This window comes from Rana temporaria, chromosome 13 (genome assembly GCF_905171775.1).
Source record: "Rana temporaria chromosome 13, aRanTem1.1, whole genome shotgun sequence".
Classification (NCBI taxonomy): domain Eukaryota; kingdom Metazoa; phylum Chordata; class Amphibia; order Anura; family Ranidae; genus Rana; species Rana temporaria.
Genome location: NC_053501.1, coordinates 16,527,007 through 16,554,844, shown reverse-complemented (window position 1 = coordinate 16,554,844; position 27,838 = coordinate 16,527,007). Strand labels below are relative to the sequence as shown.

Sequence of the window (27,838 nt, the reverse complement as noted above, 5' to 3'; positions counted from 1 at the left end):
AGCGCTCAGAGGAGAGTGCAGGAGAGACCGCCGCCCGCGTTCCGCTGCCAGGGAGAATTCAACAACGCTATGTCCAGAAAATCTGGAATATTCAATGTGCGTTCACCGTGAGAAGCCAGGGCCAAGAAGGCAAAGCCTCAACTATCCTCATCTCTCTATTAGACAGAAACACTTCTCTGCAGAGCATTGCATCCACTCTCAACATTACAGCATCAGTCCTCAGAGATTTACACCATCTCTTCTTATTAGGAGCACAGTGTCCTCTCTGCAGAGCATTACACCCACTCTCCCTATCACAGTAGCTTTCTTCTTGCACACCATTGCACCCACTCTGTGTACTGGAGTACAGCAGTTTCCCTGAAGGGCACTGCATCCCCTCTGCTTTTTCAGAAGTCTCCTCTCTGCAGAGCATTGCTCCGCCCAGCTTTTTACAGCAAAGTCTTCTCTTTGCAGAGCATGGCACCCACTCTGCCTACTACAGTACAACATCCTCCCCAAAGAGCACTGCACCCACTCTACCACAGCACAGTGTCCTTTCTGAAGAGCCCTGCGCCCACCCTGCGTACAGTACGGTGTCCTCTCAGCAGAGGATCTCTTCTACTCCACTAGTGAATTATAGTACCACGCCAGTTCTGCAGACCATTCCACCCACTCTGAGTATTACAGCACAGTCTCTTCTTCGCAAAGCACCATGTCTACTCTCTGAAGAGCATTGCACCCACTCTGTGTATCACAGTAAATTGTTCTCTCTGCAGAGCATTGCACCCACCTTTGCTTATTACAGTACTGTTACCTCTAAGTAGAGATTTGCACCGGCTCTGTGTATTTTGGTATAGTGTCCTCTCTGCAGAGCATAGTACCATGTCCGTTCTGCAAAGCATAACACCTGCTTTGCGTATTACAGCACAGTCTCTTTTTTTGCAGAGCACTGCATCTACTCTAACACAACACAGTCCACTCTCTGAAGAGTGCTGCACCCACTCAGTGTATTATAATAAAGTGTCCTCTCTGCAGAGCATTGCACCCACTCTGCCTATTACACTACTGTTTCCTCTTGGTAGAGCTTTGCACCCGCTCTGTGTATTTTGGTATAGTGTCCTCCCTGCAGAGCATTGCACCTACCCTGCTTATTACAGCACAGTTTCCGCTTTGCAGAGCATTGCAATGACTATCACAGCACAATTCACTCTCTGAAAAGCATTGCACTCTGTGTATTGCAGTAGAGTGTCCTCTATGCAGAGCACTGCACCCACTCTGCCTATTACTGTACAGTTTCTCCCCTGTAGAGCTTTGCACCCAGTCTGTGTACTACAGTATGTTGTCCTCTGTGTAATATAGTAACATATCCCTTCTGCAGAGCATTGCACCAACTTTTACTATTACAGTACAGTTTCCTCTCTGTTGAGCTTTGCACCCGTTCTGTGTTTAGAGTATAGTGTCCTGTCTGCAGAGTATTGACCCCCCTCTGTTTATTATAGTACCATGACCCCTGTGCAGAACACTGCACCCACTCTGTGACAGAGCTATGCACCCACTTTCTACCCTTTTCTGCACCCACTCGCCTATCACAGTGCATACACCCCCCCCCCCAATCGCTGCAGATCATTGCACCTGCTTTCTATATAAAAGCCCAGCGTTACACTTGAAGGTGCTTTCGAAAGAGCTGTGAAGGTTTAATTGCTCTCTAACATCTGGGTGCAGAGGGAAGTTTATGGCACAGATGTGATGCTCAGACAGCAGGAGGGAAACTAGCTGAGGAGACATAAATCACCCGCATCCCCAAGGTCACCAACGATTTTTGAGCCAAACATGGCTGCGGGGCCACGCCGGGGCCGCCGGTGACCTGGGAACTTCTGTATCGACGGTTATCCTGCGAAGGATATCTGAAATGGGAACTGTTATATACTGTACATCTCAAATCTGAGTTTTATGTCACGTTCTGGGTAATCCTGGAGTGTGTCGTTTGCCAAGCTTTGCTGCCCTCCAAAAGCTTTCATTGATGTCAATGTAAACACGCTGCCAACGTGTCACAAATGTCCCTATGGCATTTACAGAGAACCATTTGGAAAACATCACTAGCTGAGATGAGGATACAAAAATTCATACAGTAAAAACAGAGGAGGCGTCGGGCAAGCATTTTTTAACACAATGAAAAGTCAAAAACGCACTATTAGGCTTCTGAACACAAAAAAAACAAACAAACTCAGAATAGATGATGCTCTACCCCTCTTCATGTACACCAACCTCCCCTTGGACGCCGAAAAATGCTAAACACTGCAAAAAGGCGTGTAAACCGGTACCGCATTTTACACAAGTTTTTGCTGCGATCAGTGGACATTCCTCCCCTGAACGCGTTTCGTCCGGGTTCAAGAGAGAGAGGTTTAATCTCCCCTAAAGGCCGCTGCTCCTAAACTCTGCTATAAGCCTGAGGGGTTGATTTACTAAAGTCCAATAGACTGTGCACTCTGCAAAGTGCAGTTGCTCCAGAGCTTAGTAAATGAGCAGAAGCTCCTCTGACTTCCATAATCCAATCACGTGCAAGCAGAATTTTTTTTTTATTTTCAGTGCACCCAATTGAGCAGAAGCTATGCTGGCTTCCATCATCCAATCATGTGCTAGCAAAATGTTTTTTTTTTTTTCCTTTGCATGTGATTGGGTATTCTCTGTTAGGTGAAGCTTTACCTAATTTACTAAGGTATGGAGTGACTGTACTTTGCAAATGGTGCAGTTGATTAGCCTTTGGTAAATCAACCCCATAGGCTTTTATCAACTTGGGGCTTTGGCAAAAGAAATAAAAAAAATGACAAAAGCTCCTAAACACGAGTTTAAAGGGGTGTTAAAGGAATATTTTTTTTTCATAATAAGCATCCTTTACCTGCAGACATTCCTCTTTTCACTTCCTCATTGTTCGTTTTTGCTCAGAAGTTGCTCTATTTCTTCTCTGTTCTGTTCACTTCCTGCTTGTCTGATTTTACTGGGAACTACATCTGTGTGGCAGGACGCTCTCTACATGTTAGAGACTTCAAGGAGGTGTGAATTACTGGGCGTGCTGCAATTTATACTGGGAAATGTAGTTCTTACATGAACGAACGATGCAAACCAGGAAGTGAATGAGAGAACAGAAACTAAAATGCCGGAGGTGATATAGATGAAGGAATTTAATAGGTATTTACTTGTTTAACAGAATCATTACACTATTCTGTCTGTCTACCTTGCAGACATTAATTTTAGGCAATTTTTTTTTTCTTTAGTGACCCTTTAAGAGCAGCCAGTGAACATAAAGGGGTCAATTTACTAAAACCAAATAGACTGTGCACTTTGTAAAGTGAAGTTGCACTCTGCAAGTGTAGTTTCTCCAGAGCTTAGTAAATGAGGTAAGGCTTCACCCTGTAAAAAATACCCAATTAGGAAAATGTTTTTGCTTGCACATGATTGGATGATGGAAGTCAGTAGAGCTGCACTTTTGTCTTTTTGCCTTTAGTAAATCAACCCCGAAGCCTTAAAGCTAGGTGCATTAACGGGCACTCAAACTTCTTAACACGTCTAATTGAGCCCTAAGGAGCACAAAAAGGGAAAATCATCACTTTTCCTTTAAAACATTACAGCCATTCTGGAGGAAATCTGATGGACAGAGGAGTGATGGAGAGAGGACTATACATCCCCATCAGACCTAGAGAGGCGAGAGCCGCATTATGCCACTCTGAGGGTTCAGTAAATGCCCGCTGGTCTGCCCATGCATGCAGCGGGTGACAATGCAGCACACTGCCTTCTTTACATAACGACCTCCTCTGACAGATTCCCAGCAGTCCAGTAATATATTTTATTGACTCTTAAGAATTCTCTTTATCCTGTGCTTCGCTCACAAGGACAGACAGGCGCCATCTGCCATACTAGCCATAAAAGAGGCCAGCAGCGGCGGCCCCCCTTGTAGCCACATTATCCTCTCCGACACCAAAGCAGCAGTTTGCTCTTTATCACTCGAAGAGTCGTCCTGGCAGGAGATAGAACTTTCTAAGTATCTGCACTGCAGAACTTTGGAGGGGCCCTGGCAGATGAATAGACCCCCCACATACATAAATGCCACTGCCAGTAACATCATACTTATTCCCCATACACGAGGACAATGTAATGATAAATCTCCAGATATCCCGCAGACAGATAGATAGATAGATATTAAAGTGGAATTATGCTGCATCTGAGCACCACAAAACTCTACTTGATACATTTTTAACATTCAGCGCAAACTCCCCCATCCATCCATTCACGTCTCTGTGCTTTATTTTACTGAGAAATCAATTTGAAAATCACCCCTGAGCATATCTGTCCGTGGCCATCTTGAGTAAGGGCAGATCATTCATGTTGCATCTGCATCCTTTTCCATTTAGATGTATGTAAACGGATGACATCCGTTTACGTCGGTTTCCATTTATTTCCATTTTTAGGAAGAAACATTTTTTACTTAGAGAAGGATCGGGGGGACAGGACCCTTAAAAAAAAGTGGCTATATGGGTGACCCCAGAGAAGGTATGTATTAAATACAAAATACTTTATTGGTGTCATGTTTGAGTCCAGGCCCTAATATATATATTTGTTTTTAGGCAACAACATTGTTCCTTTTAGTGAAGGGTGGAGTGGAGGTTCATTAGCACAATGACATTGTAGTGGAATTTATATTGTTAAAGAATAACTAAATGCTAATTTTTTTTAGGGGGGTTTTGTATAAAGTGGAGAGGGATTAAAACACCTTTCAGTTTTTATTGCAGTCTGTGCCCCCTGTTAAAGAGGAAGTAAACTCCCCTGGTTTGTTTGTACCTATGGGTAAACCTATAATAAGGCTTACCTATTAGGTACTGTAAATATCTCCTAAACTTACTGTATAGCCACCAATGACGTCATCGGCGCATACATTCTGAAGGAACGGACACCTGTGCCGTTTCTTCAGAGCCATGACCGGTGGCTCCCGCGTGAATGCGTGGGAGTGACACCATGATAGCTCTGGCCACTCACAGCGCCGTAGCCCGCAAACCCGGAGGAAACACCGGGGAAGATGTCAGCCGTGTCAGCGGTGTGCAGGCGCCTCTGGAGGGCTTCGTTCGAAGGTATTTCATAATGAGCTAGTGTGCGATGCTTTTGTCTTGCAGGTTTTTATTTAATTTTTTATTCATCCTCTGAAGACTCCTGGCATGTATGACATTACAGTAAAAACGTGGATTGCGAGCATAATTCGTTCCAAAAACATGCTTGTAATCCAAAGCACTTGTATATCAAAGCAAATTTCCCCATAAGAAACAATTGAAAAACTCAGATGATTCGTTCCACAGCCATTTATTCATAAGTTCTTCAGTTAGTAGTCCATATAAAAAGATTATAGCAATGTGATAAGTTGTGTAACCATAAAATGTCCATCCACAAATGGAAGCCTCCACAAGGGGATTAGAAACAAAATCCAGCAGGAGCTGCAGAGTATAAAAGAGAAGAGAGGCGCCGCCAAGTGTAGCAATAAGTTGCTAAATGTTGTACCTTCGTTAAATGTAACCATATTGCTACACTAAGAGGCGCCTCTCTTCTCTTTTATACTCCGTTGTGACATGACAGTACTTTTATATCAAGACATTGCTTGGATAACAAGTCAAAATGTATTAACACTTTTTGCTCTTCTTGCAAAACGCTCTTAAACCAAGTTACTCTCAAACCAAGGTTTTACTGTATATGCCCAGACCTGGAAATCATAAAGTAACTGATAAAATGTAAAAAATAAGAGTTTATGATATACTTCCAAATCTATCTATTAATGCATGCTAGGATAAGGATAACAAATAGTCAATGTTGATTGAGAGAGTGGAGTTCCCCTTTAAGATAAAGATAATATAAAGTACCGTATTTATCGGGGTATACCGCGCGCCGGCGTATAACGCGCACCCCAAGCTTAGAAAGGTAAAAAAGAAAAAAAAAAGAAAACTTACATTTTTGCCCTGCGTCCATCGGCGGCCTTGTCTGGCGTCCATCTGCGGCCTTGCCTGGCGTCCGTCTGCGGCCTTGCGCAGGGTCCGTCCAGCCTTGTGGGTGTCCGTCTGCGGCTTCCTTGCGCAGGGTCCGCCTGCAGCTTTGGAGGTGTCCGTCTGCGGCCTCCATCCAGGTGTCCGTCTCCGTCCAGCGTGTCCGTCTGCGGCTTTAGGCCCCGTACACATGACCGGATCGATCCGCTGTGTGCCGCCGTGTGTAGGCCCGAGCGGACAATTGTCCGGCGGATCGGACAGTTTCCAGCGGATAAAAATTTCTTAGCATGCGAAGAAATCTATCCCCTGGAAACCTGTCCGTCGGACGTATTCGGTCGTCTGTACAGACTTACCGGATACGTCCGACTGACCGCCATCCCTCGCATGCGTCGTACTGATTCGACGCATGCGTGGAAGCATTGAACTTCCAGGGCCGCAACGGCGCGGCCACGCCCCGCGTATTGTTTACGCGCGGATTTCTGTCTGATGGTGTGTACAACCATTAGGCAGAAATCTCCAGGCGGACATGTCCGGATTATCCGTCCGTGTGTACGGGGCCTTAGAGGTGTCCGTCTCCGTCCAGCGTGTCCGGTGTTCGTTTTTGGATTTGGCGCGAGCCGAGAGGAGACGGATTTCCTGTGTGTTCGGCGTGGCTGCGGGCTGGGGGGAGCGTGGCCGAGCCGAGCGTGGCTGAGCCTAGCCGAGTACGCAGTACACTCTAGGCTAGTGGCTCAGAGACAGCGGGGATCGGCGTATATTGTGCACCCACAATTTCCCCCTGATTTTAAGGGGAAAAAAGTGCGCCGTATACGCCGATAAATACGGTATATGGAGATAGAAAGATTTTGAGAAACATATGGTGACAAACAGCTAGACAGATAAACAGATATATACAGTAAATTGAGATACATACTGTAGATATTAAATAGATACATAAATATATATTGGGATGGATAAATATTGAGATGTAAGATATATAGATACAATAGATAGATATGGTGATAGATAATGATCAGTAGCACTTTCTCTGGAAATAATGGCTCTTGTGGTGGGTAAGGGGTTAATGCGATAGGTTTAACCTCTGCCATTGGAATGAGTTTAATAGTTTGCGATTTCTCCGCTATGGTTCAATTATCAGACGTCTCTTCAGCAATAACACTGGGGGGACTCTCCCTTCTCTGCGGGTCAAATCCATTAAGAGGATGAAAGCGGCTGGAAAAGACAGCGCCATCTGACCCTGCGCTCCGCCAGAGCTTGTTAGGAAGGAGATTAATTATCCCGCTCGGAAATATCAGCTCTGACAAGATGAGTGCGGAGATCCCGAGCAGAAATTCCGCGAAAACGCCGCGCTTCGCCCTTTACTGGAGCCGCACTCATCTCCCCTCGCACCGCCCCAAACTGAAAACGGGTGAAGCCTGATGGGTGTATCGTATGTAGGTTCCACAGTGTCACCCCCCCCCCCCAACAAACTATAGGGGGACAGTCCTGACTCCTGCCAACAATACGCAAGTTCATAGGTAGAGGGTAACTGTATCTGAGGAATAAATGCTTCCAAGAATTGAACATTCTTACATAAAAATTTTAATCAAAACAAGTTCAACATTTTACCATGTAAATGGCTTACGCCAATTTTGCTTGGAAAATAAAAATCACAAGACTTTGTTTACTAGCAGAGCGCCGACATGGTGATCACACGACTGTCATCTAACATCACTGACATGATTTGCATAATAATTTGTTTTCTTTTATTTATACTTATTAAAGATTTGACAGAAGAAGCAATACACATACAGTGAAATACGGAAAATATTCCGGTACACAATGGTACAAAAATTCCACCATTGATAAAAGGCATTAGAGATAACGACAAAGCAATAAGGTATCATTTAGATATGGCTCTCGCGCTATCACTTTAAATAAATAAATAAATATTGTCACGGTATAATTCATCTATATACAAAAATATATAAAATATCTCAAGTATAGTAGGAAATAATACGTGGGGACATCATAAAGGATTTCTGTAGCTTTACCGTGTTTAGCCATGCTATAGAGTGTAGAATGTTTGGCCATGATGTAGAGAGGCGCCATGATGTAGAAAAGGGTAGGAATCTGCTATGAAGTTTGTTATAATCCCTGCAATTTACATTGATCGCCCATAGTGGAGTTACACTTTAAGGCCCAGATTCACATAGGTTAGCGGATCTTTAGATCCGCGTAACCTATGTGATTTAAGATCCGCCGCCGCCGCAAGTTTTTGAGGCAAGTGGGTAATTCACAAAGCACTTACCTCAAAACTTGCGGCGGCGTATCGTAAATCCCCCGGCGGAATTCAAATTCCGCGGCTAGGGGGAGTGTAGTATTTAAATCAGGCGCGTCCCCGCGCGATTGAACTGCGCATGCGCCGCCGGCTAAATTTCCCAGCGTGCATTTGTCCAAATGACGTCGCTAGGACGTCATTGGTTTCGGCGTGAGCGTAACTTGCGTCCAGCTCTTTTGTGAATCGACTTACGCAAACGACGTAAAAATTCAAAACTCGGCGCGGGAACGACGGCCATACTTGACATTGGCTGCGCCTCATAGACCCAGGGGTAACTATACGCCGGAAAAAGCCGAACGCAAACAACGTAAAAAAAAAACGCCGGGCGGTCGTTCGTTTCTGAATCGGCGTATCTCCTCATTTGCATATTCGTCGCGTAAATAAACCGAAACGCCACCTAGCGGCCGGCCTGGAATTGCAGCCTAAGATCCGACAGTGTAACACAGTTACACCTGTCGGATCTTAAGGATATCTATGCGTAACTGATTCTATGAATCAGTCGCATAGATACGACCGGCACAACTCAGAGATACGACGGTGTATCAGGAGATACACCGTCGTATCTCTATGTGAATCTGGCCCTAAGTCTCTGTAACTAATGCCGATGTGAGACATCAGCAAAAGGAAGCAAAGAACAAAAGCTTGCATGGGGAAGATGAGCAGTTTGCTTAGAGGCTGAAGGCTGCAGAAGATAAATCTGAACGGCTGTCTGCATATTCCAGCAAGAACGAAGAACTTGTTCAAACTTCAGCAGAGAACTCTCTAGAATAGATCAAGACCAAGGGTCTCCAATCTACGGCATGGGGACCAAATTCGGCCCACTGCAAAATGTTATTCAGCCCTCAGCGGGGATCTGATGGGGACCCTGATGTAAGAGGGTAATCTCATGGGGACCCTGAAGTAAGGGGGGGACTCTAATGAGGGCTTTGATGGGGACCCTGAAATAAGGGGGAATGCTGTCTGATGGGGACTTTGATGGCTACTGTGATATTAGAGTGCTCTGATGGAAAACCTGATGTAAGTGGGGACTCTGATGTGGACTTTAATGTAAGGGGGAATCTGGTGGGGACCCTGATGTAAGGGGGAATCTGATTAGGACGTTGATATAAGGGGGAATTATGTCCAATGGGGACTCTCAGAAAGAGGGATTTTGGTGGGGACTGTGATATTAGGGGGTTTTGATGAGAAACCTGATGTAAGTGGAGATTCTGAAGGGAACCCTGATGTAAGGAGGTCTTTGATAGGGACGCAGACATAAGGGGACTGTGATGTAAGGGGCGACTCTGGTGGAGACCATCATGTAAAGGGAGGCTCTCATGTGGACCCTGATGTAAGGGGAGACTGATGGAGGCTCTCATGCAAGGGGGACTTTTATGGGGACACAGGTATAAGGGGACTGATGTAAGGGGGACTCTGGTGGAGATCATCATGTAAGGGGGGCCTTTGATATAAAGGAGCTCTGATGGGGACCCTGATGTACAGAGGGGACTCTGATGGGGACCCTTGTGTAAGGGGGGCTCTATTGAGGACTTTGATGGAGACCTTCTGTCTTATGGGGACTCTCTTGTAAGGGGGATTTTGATGGAGGCTCATATTATATTAGGGGACTCTGATAGGGACCTTGATGTAAGAGGGTAATCGAATGGGGACACTGATGTAAGAGGGGACTCTGATGGGAACCCTCATGTATTGGGGACTTTTATGGGGACTCTGATGTAAAGAGGGGCTCTGATGGCGACCCTCATGTAAAGAGGCATTCTGATGGGGACCCCCATGCAAGGGGGAGACTGGTGTAAGGGGGGACTCTGGTGGGAACCATCAAGGGGGAACTCTGGTTGGGACTCTCAAGTAAGGGGGACTTTGATGGGGGCTCTGACATAAGAAATGTAAATTTGAGTTGCTTCATTTTCATTTGTAGAATATACAAGCAGTCCCTCATCTGGAAACATTTGGAGATGCCCAAGTAAATAAATCATTAAAAGGTCGAAACACTTCTAAAATTTCCCCGAGTCTACTAAGCAGCCAGAAACAGTTGCCAAGGATCAACCTTCCGCCATTGAACATTCCCAATCCAACACTGCGCCTTTCGATAATAGACGTGTCAATGCATTGGATGAGATGGGATGTGATGGATGTGGATTTTTTCGCCACATTGGAAGATTTTGTTGGTCCTCGTACGGTGAAGATCCGTATAGAACAAGACACAATATAAAAAAAGAACAAATGAGTTTGTATCCCACCGCATCCATCAACACATCTCTGCATCGCTCCGAGTGAGTGGCGGGCACGACGCGTTTGGTGTGTTGTCAGGACAGGAGAGGTTAACAGCACGAGCGCCTGAATTTCATGTACGGTTCTGCCACGCGTGAATAATGGGTCACAGACGTCACTCGCCTTTCCATATGTACAGAAATTTACTAGTAAAACTGCCGCCAGTCATCAGCCGCTGAGCACGGAGGGTGCCAGGAGCGAGGGGACGCTGGTTACATTCTCTGCCATTTCCCTGTCTCATGGAAGAGAGAGAGAGACGGGATTTACCATGGGTGGCATCGCCCCCTCCCAAATATCAGTGGGAGGGAGGGTGAGACCAGGGAGCAGCTTACATTCCCTGCTAAAATCCAGCAGTGTCAGGGTTAATAAAAAGTAAGTGCTCCTCGCTCTGCTGGCCCAGCTGTCCCGACCAATGATGGAAATCCGAGCTGAAGGCAACGCGGGAGGAACGGCCACAGCCAGAAGGAGGGCAGTCATCACCAATCTGAGATCAGATGGAAGAGAGCCTGGCACCGCACCAGAGGGCACAGGGATTAACCTCTTCACTGCCTGGCACCGCACCAGAGGCCTCAGTGATTAACCGCTTAACTGCCTGGCACCGCACCAGAGGGCACAGGGATTAACCCTTTCACTGCCTAGCACCACACAAGAGGGCACAGGGATTAACCTCTTCACTGCCTGGCACCGCACCAGAGGGCTCAGGGATTAACCCCCTCACTGCCTGGCACCGCACCAGAAGGCTCAGGTATTAACTCCTCTGTCTGGCACCACACAGGAGGGCACAGAGATTAACCCCTTCACTGCCTGGCACTGCACTAACGGGCACAGGGATTAACCCCTTCACTGCCTGGCACTGCACCAAAGGGCTCAGTGATTAACCGCTTAACTGCCTGGCACCACACCAGAGGGCACAGGGATTAACCCTTTCACTGCCTAGCTTCACACAGGAGGGCACAGGGATTAACCTCTTCACTGCCTGGCACCGCACCAGAGGGCACAGGGATTAACCCCTTCACTGCCTGGCACAGCACCAGAGGGCACGGGGATTAACCCCCTCACTGCCTAGCACCACACAAGAGGGCACAGGGATTAACCCCTTTACTGCCTGGCACCGCACCAGAGGGCTCAGGGATTAACCTCCTCACTGCCTGGCACCGCACCAGAAGGCTCGGGGATTAACTCCTCTGTCTGGCACCACACAGGAGGGCACAGGGATTAACCCCTTCACTGCCTGGCACTGCACTAGCGGGCACAGGGATTAAGCCCTTCACTGCCTGGCACCGCACCAGAGGGCTCAGGGATTAACCCCCTCATCAGAAGGCTCAGGGATTAACTCCTCTGTCTGGCACCACACAGGAGGGCACAGGGATTAACCCCTTCACTGCCTGGCACCGCACTAGCGGGCACAGGGATTAACCCCTTCACTGCCTGGCACTGCACCAAAGGTCTCAGGAATTAACCCCTTTACTGCCTGGAACCGCATCAAAAGGCTCAGGGATTAACTCCTCTGTCTGGCACCACACAGGAGGGCACAGGGATTAACCCCTTCACTGCCTGGCACCGCACTAGCGGGCACAGGGATTAACCCCTTCACTGCCTGGCACTGCACCAAAGGTCTCAGGAATTAACCCCTTTACTGCCTGGAACCACACCAGAAGTCTCAGGGATTAACCCCTTTATTGTTTGGCACTGCACTAAAGGAGCAGGGATTAACCCATAACCTGTCTGGCACCACACAAGCACAGAAGGCACACTGATTAACACCTTCACTGCCTGGCACCACACAGGATGGCACAAGGACTAACCCCTTCACTGTCTTGAACTGCAACCTAAACCACAGGGATTAATAGTTTCAATGCCTACCACGACACTAGGGGGCATGCAGATTAAACCCTTATTTGCTTGGCACTGCACCAGAGAGATTAGAGCTTAACCCCTTTTTTGCCTGGCATTGCACCAGAGAGCATAGGGATTAACCCCTTAATTGCCTGACATTTTAGGAGAGCGCATATGAATTAACCCTTTCACTGTCTGGCACCGCAGCAGAGGGCAACAGATATTAACCCCTTCACTGCCTGGCACTGAAAGTGAGGAACACAGATTAACTTCCTCATTGCCTGGCACTGCACCAGAGGGCACAAATATTAACCCACTCACTGCCTGGCACTGCAACAGAGGGCAAAAATATTAACTACTTTACTCCCTTTCACTGCAATAGCGGGCACACAGATTAACCCCTTCACTGCCTGGAACCACACCAGAGGAAACACAGATGAACCCCTTTACTGCCTACCACCACTCCAAAGGGCACATGGCACAAACCCCTTCACTGTCTGCTACTGCATCAGAGGGCATACAGACAGACCCCTTCACTGCCTGGCAGCAAATAGAAGGCACATTAACAAGCCCTGGACTGCCTGGCTTCTGACCAAAGAGATTAACCATTTAACTGCCTGGCACCACTCATCAAAGAGCACAAAAATGGGGAGAGACAATATTTGGCCTTTACGATGCCGTTTGTTCACGAAGGTTCTCTAACAAACCTATGAGGGCTTCACAGAACAGCTGTATTTATACCAAGATAAAATTACACCCTGGTGGACTCTATTTTCTAATTAGGTGACTTCTGAAGGCAATTGGTTCCAGATTTTAGTTAGGGGGCTGAATACAAATGCACACCAAACTTTTTACATATTTATTTGTAAAAACCTTTGCAAACCATTTATCCTTTTCCTTCCACTTCACAATGATGTGCCACTTTGTGTTGGTCAATCACATAAAATCCCAATAAAATACATTTACGATTTTGGTTGTAACATGGCAAAATGCGTAAAATTTGAAGGGGTATGAATACTTTTTCAAGGCACTGCAGTAGAGGAAAGAACCCTACCCTCTGTCTGCAGACACCGTATGAGGATTGGGCAGCTGGGGGTACTCAAGGAAAGAAAACTTGCTGGGACCTCTCACAACTACAAAGGGCAGCAAAGTGCTACAGCCCACAGCAGCCAATCAGAATTCAGATCACCTCGTTAGCATTAGGGTGTGCACCCCAAAGCTCAAACACACACGCCTTTCTCTGCAGCCTCAGTTGCATTGGACAGTAAATGAATGAGGAGCGGCTTCCTGTTCCTGGTTAACACAGTTTACCATGCTTCAGTTATGAATGGACACAGTGAGCGAGTTAATTTGGAAAAGGGAGGGGCCTGCAAATTAAATATTTACTAGCCCCTTCCCCCGATTTCCATCCTGAAACATTCCTACAGCAGCCAGGGGGAGAGGGGGGAAGCCAGCAACACTGGGGGGCAAACACCAGAGGAGGCCAGGGCAGTATGGGGAATTAGCACCACAAGTAGGAATTAAGGCGTGCCCAGGCACACCCCCTGCGCATGCCTATGCCTCTAAATGTTTAGGGGAAAAAATGAAAGCTGTGTTCTGATTGGCTGCACTTTCTGATTCTGCAGCTTCTATTATTTCACTGTGGTGAGATCGGTCATGCAGCTTTTTAACTAAAATAGAAACAGTGGCCCAGATTCAAGTAGAATTGCGCTTTATTTGCGCAGGCACAGGGCTACGATTTTGCCCTGCGCCCACGCAAATATTTTGCGCTGCCCTCGATTCACGGAGCAGTAGCTCCGTAAATTGCGAGGGTGCGCCGGCAAAATTGCCCGGCGTAAGCGTGCGCAATGTAAATGATCCCGCCTGGGGCGGGAATCATTTAAATTAGGCGCGTTCCTGCGCCGATCGTAAAGCGCATGCACCGTCGGGAAACTTTCCCGACGTGCATTGCGGCAAATGACGTCGCAAGGACGTCATTTGCTTCAAAGTGAACGTGAATGGCGTCCAGCGCCATTCACGATCCACTTACGCAAACAACGTAAAATTTGAACGTCGCGACGCGGGAACGTGGCTATCCTATAGCATTGGCTGCGCCTGCAATTAGGATGTGTAACGTTACGCGAAACCCGACGTACGCAAACTACGTAATTTGCGTACGCTGGGCTCGCGCAACGTTGTGAATCGGTGTTAGTATGCAATTTGCATACTATACACAGATCACAATGGGAGCGCCCCTTAGCGGTCATCGCTAGAATGCAGCCTAAAATCTGCGTGGCATAAGAGCCTTATGCCACGCAGATTTTAGGCTGCAGTCGGCGTAGCGATGTTCCTGAATCAGGAGCATTCGCTACGCCGGAGCAAGTAAGCAATTGCGCCGTGTAACCTATGGTTACACGAGCGCAATTGCTTCTTGAATCTGGCCCGATGTCCACCAGACAATCCAATGATGTTCATTATAAAGGTCTACTGCAATTGGGTCTACTGTGTGCGATAATAGAAAAACTCGCAGCCCCGTCATCAACAGAAAGAGGGCCAGATCCACGTAGATAGGCGTATTCACAAAGCACTTGCCTCTAAAGTTACGACGGCGTAGCGTAAATCTGCCGGCGTAAGCGCGCCTAAATCAAATGAGGAACAGGGGGGCGTGTTTTATGTAAAATAAGCATGACCCCACGTAAATGACGCTTTTTTCATACGGCGCATGCTCAGTATCACGTCGAATTTTCAAATTAAATTACGCCCGCTCAATGCCTAGACGACGTGAACGTAATTTACGCAAAGCCCTATTCGCGAACATTTTACGCAAACGACGGAAAATTCGACGCTGGCCCGACGTCCATACTTAAAATTGCGTACACCTCATAGAGCAGGGGTAACTTTACGCCGGAAAAAGCCTTACGCAAACGACGTAAAAAAATGCGCCGGGCGGACGTACGTTCTGAGAATCGGCGTTTCTAGCTAATTTGCATATTATACGCGGAAATCAACGGAAGCGCCACCTAGCGGCCAGCGTAAATATACACCTAAGATCCGACGGCGTACTAAGACGTACGTCAGTCGGATCTAGCCCCCATTCTGGCGGATCTTGTTTTGTGGATACAAAACAAAGATACGCCGGAGCAACCTAGAAGTTACGTGGCGTATCCACAGATACGCCGACGTAACTTCTTTGTGGATCTGGCCCTAAATGTTTGAATAAAACATTACATAGCTGTGCGCGTGTGCTGCAAACAATCCTCTTCTCTCGCAGCTTTGTCCTAGGAAATTTCTACATGTGGCTGATACACAATGCTCTGCAGCTCTCTATTCCTCCCACCTGCTACTGTAAAGATTGTCAGCAATGATCTCTGCGCTCAGCGATAGGAACGGGTGTCACTCTCAGACAGGACGACGTGCAAAAGGATGAAGCCTGCATGTACCAGAAACACACTGCCACCATGTGGTGACATTACATAACTACCTGATCACAGATCCTGCAATACTGTTATGATAGCATTTTCTACAGCAGCCTTTCTCTACCGTTTGCCCCTTGAAATAATTTTTAGGTCTTGGTGAAGCCCCCCCGATATAATCAATCGATTGGCAGTCAGATTTACGTTGTTTGCGTAAGTCGTCCGTGAATGGCGCTGGACGCCATTTACGTTAACGTCGAAAACAATGACGTCCTTGCGACGTCATTTAGCGCAATGCACGTCGGGAAATTTTAGGGACGGCGCATGCGCAGTACGTTCGGCGCGGGAACGCGCCTAAATTTAAATGATCCACGCCCCCTACCCGGATCATTTGAATTAGGCGGGCTTGCGCCGGAGGATTTACGTTACGCCGCCGCAACTTTACAGGCAAGTGCTTTGTGAATTAAGCACTTGCCCGTAAAACTTGCGGCGGCGGAACGTAAATGAGATGCGTTATGCCGCCGCAAAGATGCATCGATCTACCAGAATCTGGCCCAGAGACCCAGTGATGACATCACTGGCTCTAAAATAAGATGTGTAATAAAAACAGAAAGTTTTTTTTTTTTTAATAGTTTCATTCAAATGTTGTTGAGAGGGAAGAACAAGGGAGGGCAAATTACAAGCAGATTACACTACAGAAAATATTTATCTGATGGAAGATTCAGGTCTGGGGACACCTGCCATCACCAGCTCCAGGTTGTATCAGAATAGGATGATCACACACTGCAGGCGCTCTATACAATTCATCTGACAGCCACAGACTGGAGACGGACACCCTCCAGATGGCCGGAGTCATGTGACCGGTTGCACGGCGGCGGGCCCGTCCATGGGAGCGCGGTGCCGGCTGGCACTGGGAGAGGACGAGGCTGCAGGGAACTTGTTTTCTGCAGTGGTTTAATTAAATATTATAAATAATTAAACTCCCTCCAACTAGCGAACAATTCAGACCGCAAACGACCTCTTGATTTCTGTTGACCTTCTTGGCTGCATCCTCGAATGATTTAACCCCCGAGGAGACAGTGCGGCAATTCTTACAGCAGGAATCCTTCTAGGGACAGGAATGTTACATTGTGACAGTGGGGTAGATTCAGGTAGGGGCGCGCACTACTACGGAGGCGCAGCATACCGTTTTTACGCTACGCCTCAGTAAATTACGTGCGCTACGCTTCATTCACGAAGCAGTAGCTCCGTAATTTGCGTGTGCGCTCCGTAAAACTGGCCGGTGTAAGCACGCGTAATTTAAATGATCCCGTAGGGGGCGTGGATCATTTAAATTAGGCGCGTTCCCGCGCCGAACGTAGTGCGCATGCTCCGTCGGGAAACTTTCCCGACGTGCATTGCGGTAAATGACGTCGCAAGGACGCCATTTGCTTCAACGTGAACGTAAATGGCGTCCAGCGCCATTCACGAATCACTTACGCAAACGACGTAATTTTCTAAAATCGCGACGCGGGAACGACGGGTATACTTAGCATTGGCTGCCCCTGCTAATAGCATGAGCAGCCTTACGCAGAAACCGACGAACGCAAACGACGTAAAATGCGAACGCTGGGCGCGCGTACGGTTGTGAATCGGCGTGAGTATGCAATTTGCATACTCTACGCTGACCACTACGGGAACGCCACCTAGCAGCCAGCGTAAGAATGCAGCCTACGATACGACGGCATAAGAGCCTTATGCCAGTCATATCTTAGGCTGCAGTCGGCGTATCAAGCTTTCTGAATCAGGAGAAGTCGATACGCCGGCACAACTAAGCAATTACGCTGCGTATCTATGGATACGCAGACGCAATTGCTTTCTGAATCTACCCCAGTGACTAGTCTTGCACTCAGTGTCATTTATTGTGGAAAAGGGACAGACCAAAAACAGCGAATTTTAAATGTGGCACGAACATTTGTAAAAGTAACGCCCAGATTTATCATCCCACCGCCCCATATGTACTTGACCTCCGGAAGGTTTTACCCCCTTCCTGACCAGGCCATTTTTTGCAATACGGCGCTGCATTACTTTAACTGACAATTGCGCGGTCGTGCGACGATGTACCCAAATTCAATTTAAAGTGATTTTTTTTAATTAGCAAACATATTATACTTACCTCCACTGTGCAGTTAGTTTTGCACAGTGTGGCCCCGATGGTCATCTTCTGGGTTCCCCCGTGGGGCGCTCGTGGCTCCTCCTCCCATCGGTAAGCCCTCTGGGAAAAGCGCTCACCCAGAGGGTTACCTTGTAGGCACGCTCACGAGTCCATCATTTGCTTCCATTGACACAGAATGCCAGACTCGGCCCTGCCCCACCCCCGGGTGATTGTATTTGATTGACAGCAGTGGGAGCCAATGGCTGCGCTTCTATCGATCTATCCAATCAGGAGCCGAGAACCCCTGGCAGAGAGGAAGAGCACGTGGGAACGGGGTCAGGCGAGTAAAACCTCCCCCCCCCCCAAAAAAAGTGTATATTAATTGGTTTGTGTGCCTACAAACTATAGTATATTAACCACTTACCGACCAGCCACCATCATTATACTGTGGCAGGTCGGCACGTTTAAGGGCAATAGCGGGCGCGCTGCCGAGACCCGATGTGCGGGGGGGCTTGAGGATTAGTCAGAAGTTTTTTCATCTGCATTAAGGTGAAAAAACACGAAGGTTTACAACCCCCTTAATTCCTTTTTTTTCCCCAAAAAAAGACAGAGCATTTTGAAACAAAGTAAACAAATAGATAGTAGATTCAGAAAGACTTACGACGGGCGTATTTGTAGATACGCCGTTGTAAGTCCGAATCCATGCCGTCGCAACTTTAAGCGTATGCTAAAACTGAGATACGCTTAAATATTGCTAAGATACGACCGGCATAAGTCTCATACGCCGTCGTATCTTAACTGCATATTTACGCTGGCCGCTAGGGGCGTGTACGCTGATTTACGCCTAGAATATGTAAATCAGCTAGATACGCCTATTCACGAACGTACGCCTGGCCGTCGCAGTACAGATACGCCGTTTACGTAAGGGGGTTTTCAGGCGTAAAGAAAAACCACCAAAAACATGGCGCAGCCAATGTTAAGTATGAACGTCGGAACTGCGTTGAATTTTTAAAATTTTACGTCGTTTGCGCAACTCGTCTGTGAATGGGGCTGGCCGTAATTTACGTTCACGTCGAAAGCATGACGATTTGCCGACGTCATTTGGAGCATGCGCACTGGGATACGTCCACAGACGGCGCGAATGCGCCGTTCGATCGAAACGTCATTTACGTGGGGTCACAGTTAATATACATAAAACACGCCCACAGCTTCAAGATTTGAATTAGGCCGGCTTACGCCGGCCCTTTATACGCTACGCCGCCGTAACTTCGGCGGCAAAATCTTTGAAAATACCATACTCGCCTCTCAAAGTTACGGCGGCGTAGCGTATAGGAGATACGCTACGCCCGCCTAAAGGTACGTGAATCTACCCCAATATGTTTTACTTTCTGCTATAAAAGATGCCCAATAATTAAATAATTTTTTAGATCTAATTTCTTCATAAATTTAGGCCAAAATTTATTCTGCTACATATTTTTGGTAAATATAAATAAATCCCAATTAGCGTATATTGATTGATTTGCGCAAAAGTTATAGCGTCTACAAACTATGGGATTTTTTTTTATTATTTATTGTTTACTAGTAATGGCGGTGATTAGCAACTTATATTGGGAATGCATTATTGCAGTGGACAAATCGGACACTAACTGACACTTTTTAGGAACCAGTGACACTAATACAGTGATCTAATAACACTGGATGGGAAGGGGTTAACATCAGGGTTGATCAAAGGGTTAACTATGTGCCTAGCTGGTGTTTTCTTACTGTGGGGGGAGGTGCTTGTACTAGGAAAATGCATGGATCCATGTGCCTGCTTGCAGGAGCACAGGATGCATGCCTACCCTACTGACAGAACAGCGATCTTCCTCGTTTACATAGGTAGACCACTGTTCTCTCTCTGTACCGAAGGATATATTCACAGCGGGAGCGGACTACCAGCAGCATGCATGCGCGTCCCATGCCCCGAAGTGTCGGAACATGTATCAGATATGTGATCTGGTGCAGTCGTGCCACTTTGCTGCCGTATAGCCAAGTTATATGGTCAGCAAGTGGTTAAAGAAGGGTGACAACACTACTGCACACGACCTACAAATTTCTGGCATTCCCAGCATCAGTGATGGAAAAAAGGTACTACTTTAGCAGTACAGGTTGCAGGTCCGGCCCTTTTGTACCCCCACATGGGCATCCGCAGAACTTTTTCCAGGACGCCCACTAACACACAGCTCCTTTCTCGATCTGCAAAGTAGAGAGTGTCCTGACACTCCTGCTCGCCCCCTCAAGAGGCTTTCTCCACACCAGGGAGAAAGCCTCGCATTACTGTGTGGAGTTACAGACAGAAGAACAGGAAGTGAGGATTTCTCAGAAGAAATAAGGACAATTAAAATCAAAATGGAAGGATGAGGTAAGTGAAGGAGGACTGCACTAAGGTAAAGGAAGCTATTTAGGAAAAAAAAAATCCTTTACAACCCCTTTAAGCTATCTCAATTGATGTAGCCCTATATGAAGCTGGAGATGAAGTTCATGGCCTATAGTTGAGTCAGAACAGTTACTATATCTGGCCTCCCACAGTACAAAGAAATGCAATTATTTTAGTAAATACTTTTTCTTATCAGCAGTCTTGTGATTTCTATCAGTGTCCGGTAAAAGCTTGTAGGAGGAGTTTTCATTCTCTTCTGGCTGTCTTATCAGGCTGCAGGACCCCTGACCCTCTGTCTGGACAGTGCTGATTGGCCCTGTGCTGATCACATGCACATACACCCCAAACTGAGCATGTGCAGCTTGTCCCCTGGCTATGTATTATAAAGAAATATACAGGGGGTGGGGCAGTAAAAGGGGAGGATCATAGAAGACAGGATCAAAAAGCCTTTTTAAACAATGCAGATTAACCCCTTGGGTTCCACAGTGAGTATAACAAGCATGCTTTACTGCATACACAGACTGATTTTACTGTTGTGCGTTTAGTAACACTTTAACAATCAGGAACTGGAAGGACCTATCTGAGTGCCTCCAGCCTTCCCTGACAAAGAAAGACAGTGCTTTTGAAACGCGTCAGTGGTAATGTAATGGCTTTTGCTTGAGTGATGTCACAATGAATAGAAAAATTAACAACAAACAATCATTGATACAACAATCTCAAACCTTGAGTGGAAGTACCGACCGATGCATTGTGTATATATTCTGTAACTGGATAAGTGGAGGATCGATCTGGATCAGTGCGGCTGGGGCACAGTATACATGTAGGGTGACCACATTTCCAAACTACCATTCAGGGACACCCTTCCTTCCCAAAAATCAGCTTATGCTGTAACGAATCACAGCACAGTGATTGGGCACAAGGGGCGGGATTTATGATTTCTCCAATCACACGCAGGGGGCGGGATTGTGCTCCTCCAGGCATTCCCGGCTAGGATAAGTACTGTCAGTGAGTAAAGCGGTGATGTGGTGGCCTTTTTTGGGGGCATTAGATTGGCCCTGGGGGGTGTCTGTGTCGGTTTCATTCCGGGACACAGTATTGTCCTGGAATGAATGTGCCCGGGACAGACCCGGGCAATGCGGGAAAGTCCCGGGCAATCCGGTACCGGGACATGTGGTCACCCTAGTATACATCCATCAGCCGTAACATTATGACCACTGACATGTAAACATAATAATATTGATTATCTCCTCACAATGACATCTGAAAGTGGGTGGGATATATTAAAACATGTCCCTAAAGTTGATGTGTTAAAAACAGAAAAAAAAAGTAATGTTGTGTATGGGGCTGCATAGCCGCAGACCGGTCAGGGTGCCCATGCTGACCCGTGTCCACAGCCAAAAGTGCCTACAGTGGGCACACGAGCATCAGACCTGGGACCACAGAGCAATGAAAGAAGGTGGTGTGGTCTGATAGATCACATTTTATTTTACATCGTATGGCTGGCTTGGCGTGTGCATCACTTACCTGGGGAAGAGATGTCACCGGGATGCAGTATGGGAAGAAAGCACGCCAGCGGGGGAAGCAGTGAGATGCTTTGGGCACCGTTCTTCCGGAGAAACCTTGGCTCCTGCCATTCATGTGGATCTTACTTTGACATGTAAAATCTACCTAAACATCGTTGGTGCCCAAGTACATCCCTTCATGGAAACACGTTCCCTAATGGCAGTGGCCTCTTTCAGCGGGATAATGCGCCCTGCCACGCTGCAAGAATGGGTCAAGAATGGTTTGAGGAACACAACAATGGGCCAGATCCACAAAGAAGTTACGTTGGCGTATCTATTGATACGCCGCATAAGTTCTAGGATGCCCCGTCATATCTTTGTTTTGTATCCACAAAACAAGATACGACTGAATGTGGGCTCGATCCGACTGACGTCCGTCTTAGTACGCCGTCGGATCTTAGGTGCCTATTTACGCTGGCCGCTAGGTGGCGCTTCCGTTGATTTCCGCGTAGAGTATGCAAATTAGCTAGATACGCCGATCCTCAAACGTACGTCCGCCACATTTTTTTACGTCGTTTACGTAAGGCTTTTTTCGGCATAACGTTACCCCTGGGTCTACGAGGCGTACGCAATGTTAAGTATAGACGTCGGGACAGCGTTGAATTTTCCGACGTTTACGTAGTTTGCGTAAAACGTTCGCGAATAGGGCTTTGCGTAAATTACGTTCACGTCGAAAGCATTGACTATTTGGGACGTGATTTCGAGCATGCGCACTGGGATACCCCCACGGACTGCGCATGCGCCGTTAAAAAAAAAACTTAATTTACGTAAGGTCAAGTTGAATTAACATAAAACACTCCCACTTCTTAGTCATTTGAATTGAGCGCCCTTACGCCGACACATTTACACTACGCTGCCGTAACTTAAGGCGCAAATTCTTTCTGGATACGGAAAGTACGCTCTAAGTTACGGCGGCGTAGTGTATCTGAGATACGCTACGCCTGCCTAAAGATAAGCAGATCTTTGTGGATCTGGCCCAATGAGTCTAAAGGTGTTGACTTGTCCTCCAAATTCTCTAGATCTTCATTCATTGAGTATTTGTAGGATGTGCCGGAAAACAGACTCCGCCTCACAATTTACAGGACTTAAAGGATCTGCTACTGACAGCTTGATATCAGATACCACAGCGGTCTAGTGGTGTCCATGCCTGGACAGGTCCGGGCTGTTTTGGCAGCAAAAAGAGGACCTACTCAATATTGGGTGGGTGGTCATAAAGTTATGGCTGATCAATGTATTTCATAGTAATTGATTCTCCTCGGAATTGTGGGAAGGACTTTACCCATTGTGATATACTTTTCAGTTGTTCTGTAATGTGATCATACAGTATATACATACAGTCATGACATGTCGCTGTGACATCATGTGGCTCATAGCTTTACATGTGTACAGCAAAGAGACACAGGAGTAGCAGGTAGGTGCACAGCATTCAGCAAAATATTAGTAACGATCACTTACCTGCACAAGCCAGTCCTGCACATGTGTAATCACTTACCTGGCCAAGGAAAGACAACCCCCTACCACCAGATTGGCAGCTTTTCAGGGTGGCCCTTCCCCCTCACTGGATACCGCTAGACATCAATGTACTTGATATAATGTCATATTACTGATTGACCCTTTTCCAGGGTCCCCTCCCCGTATTACTCGATAACTCAGTGTATCAATGTACCCAATTCTGGGTCATATTACAGATTGCCACCTTTCTATGGGCTGCATACTTAAAGAGACCCTGGGCCAGATTCACGTACAGCGGGCGCAGTGTAACGTAACCGGTTTATGTTACACCGCCGCAATTTTTCCGAGTTAGTGCCCGATCCACAAAGCACTTACCTGGAAATTTGCGGCGGTGTATCGTAAACAGGTCCGGCGCAAGGCGGCCCAATTCAAATGGGGCGGGTACCATTTAAATTAGGCGCGCTCCCGCGCCGGACATACTGCGCATTCTCCCGTCGCAAATTTCCCGACGTGCTTTGCGCGAAATTACGACGGTAAATACAATTCCTAAAATACACAAATTTTAGATATAATCTTATAGGAAGATTGTTGTTGAAATTAATGAACTGGCAGGATGGTTTATTTAACGACAGTGTAGCTTGCAGGGATGTCCAGGGCCTGGCTGTAATGTTTGGCAGGTGTACCTGGATCACAACACTAACTGAACAAAATAAAAGATACATTGGAAGATAAAAACTGGGGAGATTCCCCCTCTCTTCCCTACTGTGTCCCCTCCGGCGAAATTCACTCTCTCTTCCTGTGTGTCCCCCATGGGGTGAGTTACCCCCTCTTCATGTCTGTGTCCCCACTGGGGAGAGTCACCATCTCTTCCTGTCTGTGTCCCCACTGGGGAGAGTCACCCCCTCTTCATGTCTGTGTCCGCACTGGGGAGAGTCACCATCTCTTCCTGTCTGTGTCCCCACTGGGGAGAGTCACCCCCTCTTCATGTCTGTGTCCGCACTGGGGAGAGTCCCCATTACTTCCTGTCTGTTTCCCCACTGGGGAGAGTCACCCCCTCTTCATGTCTGTGTCCCAACAGGGGTGAGTCACCCCCTCTTCATGTCTGTGTCCCAACAGGGGTGAGTCACCCCCTCTTCATGTCTGTGTCCCCACTGGGGAGACTCTCCATCTCTCCCTGTCTGGGAAAATTCACCCTTTGGTTATAGTCCCCACTAGGGAGATTTACCCGATTTACCCTCTGTTCCTGTCTTTGTCCCTCTGGGGTGAGTTACCCTCTTTTTCTGTCTGTGATCCCACTAGGGAGATTCACCCGATTAACCCTCTGTTCCCGTCTGTGACCCCTCTGGGGTAGGGTGACCACGTGTCCTGGATTGCCCGGGACAGTCCCGCATTTTGCAGGTCTGTCCCAGGCACATAAATTCCAGGACAATACAGTGTCCCGGAATGAAACTGACACAGCCACCCCCCTGATGCCCCCAAAAATGGCTGCCACATCACCGCTTTACTCACTGACAGTACTTGTCCTGGCCGGGAATGCCTGGAGGAGCACAATCCCGCCCCCTGCTTGTGATTGGAGAAATCATAAATCCCGCCTCTTGTGTCCAATCACTGTGCTGCGATTCGTTAGAGCACAAGCTCATTTTTGGGAAGGGAGGGTGTCCCTGAATGGTAGTTTGGAAATGTGGTCACCCTACTCTGGGGTGAGTCACCCTCTCTTCCTGTCCAGTGTCCCCACTGGAGGGATTCACTCTCTCTTCCTGTCTCTAACACAGAAAGTAAACAGAGAACTTCCCAAAAGTGAAATCCCCCCTCCAAAAAAAACCCAGACAGGGGGTTCTAACCCTTACCAGCTTTATCTGGTAAACTGACATTGTATAATTTTTGTGGTAGTACTTACGGTCGTTGCACTGGGGACCTGAGTGGGACGTCATGGAGCAATCGCAGGTGTATCCTTCCCACTGCTGCATGCAGACGCCTTGGTTGGCACAGGAGTCCTCCTGACAGGTGGTGGTGGGACCTGGGAAGAGGCAGGGAAGAGCAGGATTAACATCCCAGAAGAAACGTCCATCTCCGTCCACCAAACCATCCCAATCTCCAATTCACGGCATGCAACACAGACATGTGCCGGTCATGCAGGGGGCAGAGGAGCCAAGCATGCACAGAACAGACCCTCCCCTAGACCCAGACCTCGGGGGCGGGGTCTGTGTACCAAACCTCTGCGGAACTCCGGGACAGCGGCAGCTAGAAAATAACAACGTGTTATAGACAAAGCACACAGAGCACTCTAGTACCACCCCTCCCTTGCCCACCCGGCGGCAGATGCACACAGCGCAGGACCCAACACCCTCCCAAATTTGCATGGTCCCACCTTTACGTTTCTGAAGACTCAAATACAGCATAAAACAAATACAGAATAAAACAAATTTGAGGTAAACTATTCCCAGAATTGTAATTAATTACAGCATTAATTGAAGTTGTAGATGTACAGGACTGGTAAATTGCCATTGAATACAGAGGAAAAGTTTTCCTATATAACCGGGACTTTTCAGGCGCCAAATTGACAGATAAAGACGTTACAAAATATCTAAAAGATAAATAAATAAATCAAATAAAAAATCTTGTAAATGCTCCTCATGTGTGTTAGGGGGACCATTTGACTATGGTTCCCAATATGGCTACCTCATATATACTCCACTGAGCCTTAAAATGTATGTCCACTTTTGCAGCCAAATTGGGATAACACCTATTTTATATTTGTTATCTTTCCATTCACATAACTTCAAAAACATTTTTTTAAATGCCGCTTACCTTTTTACTTGCAAATTTTATTATTATTATTATTATTATTTATTTTTTTAGCTTTCTCCTGCTATGTAGGTAAAGCAGACCTTCACCCTCCCCACCAACCATTGTCATCTCAACCCTTCCCCCTCCTCTCCCAGAATCTGACCGTTTTCAAGTAACCCTCCCCCTACACCCCAGCAGTCTTTGGGGCTGTGCAGCAAAGTTTTATCAAGAGACTCTTTGCAATTATCAGAAAATGACAGCTGTCCCCTTGATGAAGCGCCTCAGCACACACACGTCATCAGGGGCCGGCTGCATAAACCTGGAAGATACAGCCGGCCTCCGACGACGTCAGATGAAAGTGGCATTTGGGATATCCACTTTTCAAGTCAGTTTTATTTACAAAGTTTTGTGTTTCAATATTTTTACTGAAGTATTTCACAAGAAAGAATACAAACGTTTTGACAAAGAATGCGTATCTTCCTCAATATAAAATACGTACTGAATGGGTAAAAGGTCCAAACATTTTTAAAGAACGTATAAAAAAGGACGTTCTTCCAAATAAGAATCTTCACAGTCAGTATAGATTGTACTGTCAGCGTGGGGTAACCCCAAAACGTATTCAAAATTCTAAATAATGCATTTACAGGGCACATCCCAGGCTTGTTGTACATTAAGTGGCAGTTCACACCAGTGCCTGGTGCGCGATCACATGTGACTCGCACCGCACTGCAGTGCAAATTAGGGTTGTCCCGATACCACTTTTTTAGGACCGAGTACAAGTACCGATACTTTTTTTCAAGTAGTCGCCGATACCGAATACCGATACTTTTTTTTAATGTCATGTGACCGTTTTCAAACCACAATACAGACCAAAGATATTTTCTTTAGAATTATGAAGAACTGGTACATCATGGTGTGGGGCTGTTTTTTAGCATACGGTACTGGAAAACTACATATCATTGAAGGAGTGATCACTGTCAGTGCAGCTCATCGGTGCCAGTGCCCAAAAGTGCAGCTAGCCAGTGCCACCTATCAGTGCAGATTAGTGCATCAGTGCAGGGAGGCAGCTTATTAGTGCATCTCATCAGTGCCACCCAATCAATGCCAGTGCCACCTATCAGTGCCATCCATTTATGAGTGCCATTCAATCAATGCCAGTGCCACCTATCAGTGCCATCCAATGGTGCCATCCAATTTGTGTTCGATGTCACAAAAAAAAAAAAAAAAAGTATTCTATTTTGGTATCGGGAGTATTTGCGCGAGTACGAGTACTAGCGCAAATACTCGGTATCGGTCCCGATACCGATACTGGTATCGGTATCTGGACAACCCTAATATATATATATATATATATATATATATATATATATATATATATATATATATATATATATATATATAGTATGGCTGATATTGCATCACATTCGGACCAAACTCGCACAGGATCCTTTTTTTGGTCCGCACCAGAATTGCATTGCATGGGTGTTCACACTGAATGCGATCCGATTCATGTGCAAACAGTCAGCTCGCAGTGCGATACGCAAGCTGAAATGGGGGTGTCATTAACAATGTATTGACACTCCCGGCAGTTCGCATATGGCAGTGTGAACTGCTGTGCGAGTCGGGTGTGATGCGGAAACCCACATAGGATGCGCAGGGTTCCCGCATCGCA

General features: G+C 46.9%; 1 protein-coding gene across 4 annotated transcripts in view; it reads right to left on the bottom strand.

The window, feature by feature from the left end:
- The window catches only part of NRXN3 (neurexin 3), a 546,212-nt gene that overhangs the window by 201,372 nt on the left and 317,002 nt on the right, over window positions 1–27,838 (bottom strand). For all 4 annotated transcript variants that reach the window (XM_040333785.1, XM_040333786.1, XM_040333788.1 and 1 more), the window contains one exon: window positions 25,277–25,396. In XM_040333785.1, the coding sequence (XP_040189719.1) occupies window positions 25,277–25,396 (120 nt within the window). The remainder of the gene's footprint in view (window positions 1–25,276; window positions 25,397–27,838) is intronic.